The sequence below is a fragment of the Fukomys damarensis genome, unplaced genomic scaffold, assembly GCF_012274545.1.
Source record: "Fukomys damarensis isolate Sample0158 unplaced genomic scaffold, DMR_v1.0_HiC HiC_scaffold_114, whole genome shotgun sequence".
Classification (NCBI taxonomy): Eukaryota; Metazoa; Chordata; class Mammalia; order Rodentia; family Bathyergidae; genus Fukomys; species Fukomys damarensis.
In genome coordinates, this window is record NW_022901026.1 from 23,520 (window position 1) to 34,850 (window position 11,331).

At 41.7% G+C, this 11,331-nt stretch overlaps 1 protein-coding gene across 1 annotated transcript in view; it reads right to left on the minus strand.

Moving 5' to 3' along the window:
* The window catches only part of LOC104868258 (multidrug resistance-associated protein 9), a 40,401-nt gene that overhangs the window by 18,270 nt on the left and 10,800 nt on the right, over positions 1–11,331 (minus strand). Inside the window, exons 3-4 of the mRNA XM_033760599.1 lie at positions 9,026–9,173; positions 7,755–7,988 (exon numbers count right to left, since the gene is read on the minus strand). Coding sequence (XP_033616490.1) covers positions 7,755–7,988; positions 9,026–9,173 — 382 coding nt within the window. The remainder of the gene's footprint in view (positions 1–7,754; positions 7,989–9,025; positions 9,174–11,331) is intronic.

Sequence of the window (11,331 nt, forward strand, 5' to 3'; positions counted from 1 at the left end):
CTCCTCACCTGTTGCTGACATGGAAAGCTACTTAGTCCCCTGAGTCTCAGGTCCTCATTTGTAAAGTGGAATGAGAACAGTGCTTCATACACAGAGTTGTAGTGAGGACTGCACAACTTTGCAAATATAGGGAACATTTATGAGCTGTACAATGTACAGGGGTGAATATAACAGGATGTAAATTATATCTCAGTAAACAAGGAAAAGGCTCAGAACAGTGCCTCTTCTGGTAAGTATTCCATCCACACAGACCAGTGGTGGTGAATCTATGGCACACACAGCCCTCTCTGTTGACAGATGAGCCAAGTCACCCAGCAGCCAAGCACTGGATAGCAATTTTTTTTTCTAAGCTAAAACTTCAGTACTAAAGTTTAATTGCACTGTCGGCACTTGCAAAAGTAAGTTTTGAGAAGTGGGGTGGCCACTTGGTCTCTAAATGGTCTGCCATCACTATATAAGCTCTCAGTATCTTCTGCAGAAGGGGCCTTCAGGATTACCAATGACAGCAGCAGCAACGCCCCTGCAGTTGCAGGAGCCCTAACGATGACTGCCTCCTCCTCTTGAAGGTAGCACCCCAACTGATCTCTAAATGTCAGTGCATACAGGCTCTTTGGAGATCAAAGAACGTTTCAAACAGGAAGGGATCTAACATAAGCATCTAGTTCCCTGCCCATTTTTTAAAATTATGTTTATTAGTACATTTGCTGTACATAATGATTACATTCATCATGAGTCATTACATGTATATAATACATCCTAAATTTTTTAATTCCTCTTGTGCCCCCCCATCACTAATTCCCCTTCTTATTTGCAAGGATTTATTTCCCTGTACCTATAATCTTTTATTTCACTCTTCATTTGATCTTAGCCAAAAGGCTGAGAAATGATATCTTTTATTTTACTCTTTAAATTATTTATACTTTGGATTTCTCCTGTGATGCTTATGCTTCTATGTCTGGTTCATTTCACTTAATATTATGGCCTCAAGGTGCATTCATTTTTCTAAAAATGACTCAAGTTTACCATGCCCTTGTTTTTCAGATGAAGAAATAGAAGCTTCGAGGTGGGGGATGTGACTTTATGTCTTACTCAATGGTAACCCAAGTACATGTAATTAAGGTCAAAACCATGAACTGGACAGGCCTCTCAAGGCCTCCCCCACCCCCAGCACAGCCACGCCCTTAGCAAAAGACTACATTTTCTTAAATGCTCACTGTGCTCACAGGCAGGCCACTTTCATTTCACCACATATTTCTCAAGCCATAGCACAAAAAAATAAAAATGAATAAAAGTTTATGGTATCTATTAAGACCAAAATAAAAAGAAAGAGGGAGGAATATATTAGAATCATGAGATGCCCCTTAAAATAGTTCTCATTTCAAATGCCTGGCTACTGCCAACCAAGCATAGTTCACATTCACATTTGCCTCCTAAGGAGGTAGTGAGGAGTGAGAGTGTGAGGAGCATCCATATCTGCTTCCAAAATATCATTAGTTTTATTTCCAGAATCTTTTGTTAAATACTTACATCAAGGCAACCAGAATTGTCACAATCACTTGACAAATGAAGGACAAAGCACTCCTGTGGAGACCAGGGGGACACCAAGGGGCATAAAAATGGACCTCAGTTCTGCTGCGGGTGTGCCCGCTGCCTTTGTGAGAGCCCAGCACCACTGAGGATTAGGGACAAATGGTGAGGATGCAGAGAAAAGGGATTCTAGTGGCCTCCTAAGTATCAAACTAAGTAGGGAGAATTTTATTTGTTGTTTAATTTTTGCTTTTGTTCTTGCAATTTTCTCAGAGATTTATCCCTTGAGGCTACTTAAAACTGTAAGGCATTCCCCTTCTAGGTATCTTCCCCAAAAAGTTAAAGACATCACACCACAGTGATCCAAGCATAGTCATGCTCAAAGCATCATGACTCATAATAGCTGAATTTTGGAAGCAGCCTGTACATTCATTAACAGATGAATGGATAAAGAAAATATGGTTATCTATACATTATGAAGAACTATTTGGCTATAAAGAAGGATAAACTTCCCATCAGAAAAGAATAACCCAAAGAGGTATAAAACAATGCCATATTAATAAAGCTCGATATAAAAAGGGGCTCCAGTAACTGATCCCTTCTGGCAGTTTCCAGCTCTACCAGTAGCTGACCATGGTTATGGACCATTAGGAAAAAACTATGGTAAAATCTATAAGAGCTCAGATAGGGTTTTATACTTCTTAGTGAAATTTGTTCTTCAAATTGTCTCTATCTTGCAGCTAAAACCAGAGAGACTTAGGGCAAAGTATCAGACTTATACGTAACCTCTATCAATAAAAGAATCTAAGTCCAGCAGGTTCAATCACTATTTCAAATTTCTAAGCGTGACCTTCTCCCCAACCTACCCTTTCATTCTAGTGTGCTCGTGATTAGATTATGCATACTCTAATTTCTTAAAAGTTTTGTTTATTCTGGCCTAGAGGCTGCCGAACTCCAAGTAGTCATACAAATGGAACCAATGACAAATGTGCTAGACTTCTTTTACCAGGATCTACTAGATTGAGCTTGTAAACAGCTCATAACTGCTGAACTAAACAATATGACTTCTATGTTGGATTCTGAAGTCCCCTGGACCTTCTCCTTTATCCTCTTTGTGGGCTAGAGTCATAATCCAGCTGACCTTATGATTTGGCCCATGCATTCTTAGATGTTTCTTTGGCTTTGTCTCCTCCAGACTTAAAAGATATGCAGCTAGCAAAATAACAATGCCAGGCACTTACTGAAGGCCTTTAGATAAACCCTCTATAGAGTAACTCTCTCTAACTGCTGATCACAACTAGGACCCTCTTCAGCTGGAAGTAGCCAGAGCTGTCTTCACCCTTTGACCCCTCACAGAAGTTAGGGGTACTTCTTCAGAGGGGGGATTTCCCCTCTGAAGATAGATAAGTTAATTAGATATCTTGTAGGCAGTTAGACACGGCCACCTTCAAGGAACCAACACAGCAAGGAGCCAACATGGAGGACAATCAAGACACATCACTGAAGGCCAGAATTGTAAGAGCTGAGAAACTACTATACTTTTGTGCTTCCCTGGGGATAAATAGCAGTGATTGATATTCCAAATAGGTTTCATTCACTTGGGTGGGGGCCAAAGTCTTAACCCAGCCTTTCCAGGAAATAGCCCTGACTCCCATCCTTACTGAAAATCCTTCTATGCTTGCTATGTGACTTGCTCTCCCATTTGATTCCCATTTAATCAATATTACTTGGGTGACCATACTTGTAACCTTATTGGTTGGTCATGGTTTTACCCCACCTCATGCCCCCCTTGTAATTTTCCTTTGGGTCTTATAGTTTTGTCCCACTTTGTACCTGCCTTACCACATGACTTTGCTGTATAAAAATCTTGAAGAAGTGGGGTGAGTGGGCAACCCACTTTCCAGTCCCCCTTCTCTCTTAGACAGAAGCTTTCTTTTCCTCAATAAATCTTTCCTACTCTTAAAAAAAATAGAAGGATAAACTTGAGTCATTTGTAGGGAAATGGATATAAGTGCCAAATGCAATGCTAAGTGAAATAAATCAGACATGATTTATTGGTATTATTTCTCTCATTTGAATAAGGCAAAGTACAAATAAAGATCAGAATAAAAGACTGTTAAAGGAAACAGAGTTAGATCTTTTGCAAATGGGAAAGGAACCAAGAGACTAAGGGTAGGGGGAGGAGGGGATGAGAAGGGACCATAAAAAAGACTTAGGGTCCATCATGTACATGTACCAACTACCCACAATGAATGTAATTTTATATATTACAAACATGAACTAGATGATGATGATGATTGTGGTGGTGGTGGTGGTGGTGATGGTGAAAAGGAATCTAGAAATAGAGAGGAATGTTGGTGGAGAGGAGAAAGAGAATCAAGATATGTTAAGTACATGTAGCTACACCCTAAGATGAATGTAAATATTATGTATTGCAAATATGCACTAGTAAAAAAATTTTAACACAAAGGCAAATTTAAAATCAATAAAGCCATAAAGGATCAGAAGAAAAATATTCTAAATATGAAACACTTTCTAATAGAAAGAAATTTTAACTCACCTTAAAATTAAGATACCAAGAACTTCCAGAAAGATAGCAGAGCAGTAAGCAATAACAAATCAACCTCTCCAAGATTCAGAATCCAGACACTGGAAAATAACAACTTGGAGTAGAAAAGAAGGAGGGAGATAGATCCCTGGGATCCAGGAAGGATCTGAAGGAAAACTAGACCCCACAGGAAAAGTAAAGAGACAGACCTCAGTGCAGAAAAAAGAGAAGGCAATCTGCACTTTGTTCCCTACTCCCAGCTCTCTCATAAGAGAGGACTGAATCTATAGAGACACAGCAAGGGTGGGTGGCTCAGAGGCCTCCAGGGAGAAATGCACTTGTGGAACAGAGCAATGGATGCTGTGTGCTACAAAAGCTAGTGAATGACTTCAGTCCAAGTGACTGCTGTGTCCCCTGGAGAGAGTGCTTGGTTAGATGCCATTTTAAGGAGGGGCCAACTAAACCTAGGACTGAGAGCAGCCATGGGTTGGCTTCATTTCAGGCCCCCCAGTGTAGAAGTCCCACAGTGACTGGGTGAGGGACGACTGCAGGAGATGCTTAGGGTCAAGGAGCCATGATTAGGCTGGCAAGAGACACAAAGTGTGGCAGGATGAACAACTCAGACCCAAACCCTACCATCAGAGACCAGGATCAGCCTGAACTTCTTTAGATTTGAAAGTACCAGAAATGGCACTCTGACCTAATTCTACTGCAGGCCAGATGGGATTATCCAGCTCTGACTATCTCCTTTATCTACCAGCAAGAGTAAAGTCATGCCCTGAATTGGAAACTATATATATGTATGTATGTATGTGTGTGTGTGTGTGTGTGTGTGTATTTTTTTTTTGTTTTGTTTTGTTTTGGTGATTATTTTGGAAGAGGGGTGTGTTGTTTGTTTTTGGGGTTTTTTTTTTCATGAATGTTAACACTGTATTTAGGATTTTTTTGTTGTTGTTGTTTTGGTCTGTTCTTTCCTTCTTGTCTCCTTCACCAGTTTCCCAGAGCTTGGGTAATCTTTCTTTATCCTTCAGTCTTGCTTCTGCAAATGCTCCTGATGCCATGATGTTCTGCCTGGCCTCAGGCCCAAAGCCAATATACCAACCAACTGTGGACAGAAATGTTTGAAACCATGCACCAAGGTACATGTTTTCTCCTTTAAGTTATTTTTCTCAGTATTTTATCATAGTGATGAAAAATGACATACACAAATCACTCTGCCTTTCTGTGCCAATGTACCCTGTCAGTAATATGGGATAATAATACCACCTACTTCATCACAGCCATCTGAGAACCACATGGGAGGATGGGCATAAACTGATTTACTTTGGCACACTGAAAGTAGTATATTATGATTAGGTATCACAGAAATGGGATGAGGAAGATACAGGTGTGCTAACAGGGAAAGCTAAAATATAACGAGGAAGGGTCAAAAACCTAAAAATACCAGAAGCAACTGTAGGGCCATTGATGTAAAAACTCACTCCAAAACCTATACTGTGCATTTGCTAGCAGTAAAACCAAATTGCGGAATATTATGTAAAATATAGTACCATTTATGTGGAAATATTCAGACCCAATGCAATATCTTTTCTATGGGTAACTTGCAAGTATACCTACATGTACTTTCAAGGGTCTAGAAGAACATGGATCAAATTGATGATTGTATTAACTCTGGGCATACGGAAGTGGTCTGGTCTAGGTTATCCTCTGTACAATTCTGTTGTTGTTCCCATGGAGAATTCATTTAGGTGGGTTTCTTAAATTAGTTTAAATTAAAGTGCTTGGAAGCAACTCCAGAAATCCTCCCTTGAGTAATTAGTTCCATCTCCACTTTCAAATGGGGCATTTTGCTGCAGGCTTCTGTGAAAATGTGTGGGAAAATTGGAACCTACACATAGCATGCAAAAGGGAATTAAGGCAAGCCTCAGCCCAGGTCTCCTGAGTGAGGCAGGTATGTACAGTGGCTAGAGATCAGAGTAGAGACCAGGCCAAGGGGACAAATCCAAGTCTGCTGCATTCCAGTCTTGTGACCCTGTAAAAGTTACCCACTGTGACATAGCCTCCGTTTCTTCCTCTATAAAGAGGGGAGCAATAACAGACCCTAATATGTGAGAGGGATGTCAGAGGACTAACTGAGCTAACATAAGAAGTCCTTGGGACAATGACTAATTTTGGAGTAACTTAGCAACTGTTGTAGCATCCTTCCCAAAATAAACAAGGATGCTTTAACTGTCAGCCAAGCAAAGAAGGTCAGAGTAGGTTCTAAGCTCAATGTCTAACAGAAACTAATGACTACAGTTGAGTTCATGAATCACTATCCCCTTTTACATACTTCCTATGAACTAACTCATCTGATCCTGAGACAATGATCCTATCAGATTTATTCCAGTGTCAGGAAAACTGGTCAAATCAACTAACGTCACGGAACCAGTACAATAGTGAAGAATAATAATAGTGTTAATGGTTACAAGAAATTCCTCATGCTCATACCCATGTGAACTTATAGAAAGCTTCTCCTCCATGGCAGTGGTTAATTTAGTGTTTTATGGACACCTGTCCTGTCTGATTCAGGTACTGGGTCTTTTGCAGGATAAAGTGGTGAGTCCGAACATAGTTTGTGTCTTTGAAGGGATCTCCTATTAGTAGTAGAGCCAGATTTGTGCAAAAAGAATGGTAAAAATTAGTGAGGAGAGGGGCTGTAGCAGGATTTGTAGATACCACCAAGAAGGACAAGCGTCTGAGCTGGGCCTTGAAGAATGGAGAGGATTTAAAAGGCCAAGGGGTGGGGTGATGCGAGCAAAGTCACCAGGAGAGAGGTATGTGTGCTGTATTTGGGGACTGCAGGTCAGCCCACCCTGAATGGCAGGGCAGATGCCAACCCAGGACTAGAGGAGAAGATCTGGGAAGAGAGGAGGCTGGAAATGGGCTGATGACAGCCACAAAAGGGTTTGGTTTCAGGATGAGTGGACGCCCAAGTAATGCTATCTTTTCCAAAAAGTTAAACATCTGTTTCAATACAAAAGTAATCCATGTCCTTCAAAGCACTTGATGAGAAAAAGAAAAATAAGGCAACTGAAATAAAATATACAGAATTTCTAATAGCCCTCACAACAATGGGACCTAATTCAGAGTATCCCTTGCCAGCCTGTAGCAGTGTCTCTCTGTGGTAAGTTGAAAGAAAAGTAAGATCAAAGGCTGAAGAGTCAATAACAGCAATCCTTCAGGTATAAGTATTCTTTTGCAATAAGAAAATTAAATCTCTGAGAGGGTTACCTACAATCTCTTTCCCCAGAAGAATTCCTTAAGCTCCAAGTCCCCCCCTTCCCTCACCACTAGCCCACTCAGAGGGTGCACTTGCCCGTGTGCTTCTACTTAGGACTGCATCCTTAGTCCACAGCTGTCTCCCCAGGGCCCAGACTAGAATCTTGCCCCATAGGTGACCATTGCGTGAGGAGATGGCGCCTTTCCAAGGACTCTGAATGCAAGCGCAGCTCCTGCTGCACTTTCGACACCCACAGACAGTTATGGATGTTATCAATGCTAAGCCTAGGAATTATTTTCTCTCTTCTTCCTCTCCTAACTCCCCCTTTCCACCCCCACTCCTTTTTTCCCTTCCTTGTGGTGATGTCAGCAGGAGATAAGGAACTTGGGCCTGGGATATGCCACCCACATCACTCACCTCTCCAGAGGTGATGTGTGTCAGAGATTTAAACTGCAGGAGCTGCTCAAAGGCAAAAGAGGAAATGGCTGCATGAAACCTGATGGCTGTGCGCTGGTTGATGATCCAACAGGAGCACAAACTCAGAGACTTCAGACACTCAGTGAGGAAAAGGGCAAAGCAGAGGCCCGCACCATAGACGATATTCCCTGACTGGTCTTCGGAAAACTCTAGGATCTTTGGTATAACCAGCATCTACAAGAAACAGGAATGTGGACTGTCTGGATCCCCCCAGTTCTTCAGGCACATGTTTGATGTTTCTTGCCTCAAAGAAGGACTGGGAGGTCAAGGTTAATGTCAGGGATTTGGTGAGGATGAAAACAGACCGAAGCACAGTTCTGCCCACAAGAAGCCCAAAGACTTAGGAGTTCAGGGGACCCAGATCTGAATCCTAACCCTGCCACCAGTGGTCAAACTGAACCACATGACCAGGAGCCAGGGAACCCCATTAATGCGATCCTTACAGGTTCCACACTGAGCACAGGTAGGGTGGGAAATGCTGGAGAGTAGACTGAGAGGAGACGACTCAACACACTAACCACCCCACAAATCGGAGGTCCATGGAGTCATCAGTGCCTGTTCCTTTCTGATCTACATTCAGTCTCCCCTTAGGGGGTCACAATGCCCCTTTTTCTTCTGGGAACACTCTCACCTACCACTGTGCAGATTGGACTGGATTGTCCATCAAAGTGCCCACCATCCACTGGCCAGCTCATGAGGAAGTGACCCCAGCTGAACCAGGCAGACCCTTCCTTTGAAATCAGGAGCTGAGGGGACAGGTAATAGAGCCCATTGATCCCAACCATGATACACAAAGACCATGAGTTCCTGCTGCCTCCATTGCCAAGCTGCTGAGACATTTCTCAAAGCAGCAGACATGTATCCAGCTAGGCCGTGTTCTGTTAGAGACTCATTTAATGTCACCCTATGGGCAGTTTATACTGTGCTTTCAGAGGGTGCTATGGGGTTCAGAGAGGAAATCAAAACACAGAAAGAATAATTAAATCATCCAAAGTCACCTAGCAATTAAATAGCAGAACTAAAATTTGAACTGAACAGGTGGCGACAGAGTTTAAACTGCTATTACACTCTCCTCCCCCACAAAAGTCCTCATTTTCTGCACAGCAGCTGAGAGACAACATCATCCCCAACTCCAGGTGTAGATATGCCCCTTGTTCCACTTCTAGTCTCTAAAGCCCAGAGTCCCCAAACCTCATCACATCTGCACTTACTGGTCCTACTATACTCATAACACAGAAGCACCAACTCATAAATACACTGAAAATCATCCTGGTCCTTTGGAACCGCAGCATCACTCGAAGCAAAGAAGCCTTTTCACACCCACGCCTTGATACTTCTTCATCCCAAAGGCGGCGAAGCCTTGAAAAGAGGGAAAGTGAGCCAAGTGAGATCTCTGCACAGGTCACCAATGGCCCTAGGTCTCACTAACTGAGAGCTTCATTGCAGGAATTTCCAAATATAACAAAAGTATAGAACAATATAGGACTGTGGTTCCCGATTCTTGTCCTCCCTGATCAAGAATTGGCAACATTTTGCTGCACCCCTTTTCCATCTCTACTCCTCTCTGCCTTTTTTTTCTGTAATATTTAAAGCAAATCTCAAACCTATCACTCCATGTACAAATGCTTAAATATGCATCTCTTTCAGAGAAGACTTTTAAAAATCTAACAAGCACAGCAACAATAATTCATTCCTTAATAGCATTGCATGCCCTGTCTATATTCAAAGTACTCTGATTATTTCAAAAATATTTTTTATAGTTAGTTTGTCTGAATCAAGGTCCAATAAGGTCCATGTCTTGCATTTAAAGGACAAATCTGACAGGCCTGGGGTAGGTTTTTTTTTTACATTATTTCTTAGTTTTGTTAATAGATACATTAAAATTGTATACATTTTTGAGGTACCATGAGATATTTCAATGTATATATACATATGTAATGTTCAGATCAAGGCACATACATCTATCTCCTCAAATATTTTTCATTTCTTTGTTATAAGAACATTCAAAGTCCTTCCTTTTTGCTTTTTGAGTTATGAAGTACATTTTTTTATTGTTGTCTGCAGGCACCTTACTATGAAATAGCACACCATGATTCTTCCTCCATGACCTAACACCCATTGATCAGCCTCTCCTGTCCCTCTCTCCTCAGTCTCCTGGGGCCACTGTTCTCTCAACTTCCATGAGACCAACTATTTCAGGTTCCATACATGAGCAGGGTCAGGCAGTGCCTGTCTTTCTGTGCCTGGCAGAGTTCACGTAATAGTGATCTTCAGCTCCATCTGTGTTGTTGCAAATGACAGCATTTCATCCTTTTTCTGTCTGAATCACATTCATTGTGCATGGGCTCCACGTTTTCCTTATCCATTCATCAGTGGCTGGACAGAGAGGTTGCTTCCTGACAGGCTGCTGGAGTCTCATTTCAGTCTGCAACACCTTCGCCTCCTCCCACTTCTATGCTATTCATTTGTTAAAGGAATTATTTATCCTGTAGAATCTCCCCCATTTGGAATGGAACTAATTGCATCTCTGTGATGCTGTCTAGCATAATCTTGCATCTCCTGTATTTTCTATTAAAGTGGTAGTCTGACCTAGAAGCTTACTGAAATTCAAAACTCAAGCCATTTGGCAAAAAGCACTTGGAAGGTGATGAAAATACCGCTGCTGTCTCACATCAGAAGTCACTCGATGGAGGAGCTCCGGGGTAGTGCTAGGTTCAACTCTCTAAGACCACACAGTGCCTGGCATCCATTCTCACAATGCTGAGGCAGATCTGTGAGTGAAGATGTGTCTCCCTGGCTTGCTCATGTCAGATCCCCATCACTGATGACCACACCAGTACTGCTTTTACCTAGGACTGGCAAAAGGGTGCTTTGCCTATATGTGTTGTTCCTTCTGTATTAAATATCTTGAACTTTCTTTTTCTTTTTTCTATTTTTGCTGTACTGAATATTTATAGCAGTGTAAATCGTTATAGCTAAATCTTGAAAGCATCATGCATTCCTGAAAAACAAATGGATGGATAAATAAAATGAAAAACTAGAATGAAAAAGGTGGAATTGGTGAACTAGAAGTGAACAGCAGTGACTTACAATGGTTGGGAAAGAAGCAGACACTTTGCCACCTGCCTACAATACATTTTCCCAAACTTTAAACTGAGTTTACCACCTCTTTTGACTCTTAAGAGTCCTATGATGGCCTGTGAGAGAATTTTTTTATCTTTATTAAGTTTATTGGTACATTTTTAGGTATACAATACAGTTACATTCATTAGGATCTTGTACCTTTGCATGACTTATCTTGGTTCTTATTTTTTCTCCATTCCCCAGCCCTCCCTTCAGCCCCTCCACCCTTCCCAGTTTACAAAGACATTGCTTCCATGAGATTTTTGGGGGGAGGGTACTGGGGATCAAACTCAGGTCCTTGAGCTTGCAAGGCAGGCAGCGGAACCACTGAGCTAAATCCCCAGCTCCATGAGAAAATTTTTACAGCCCACTGTTTTATACCTAAAGACACAGG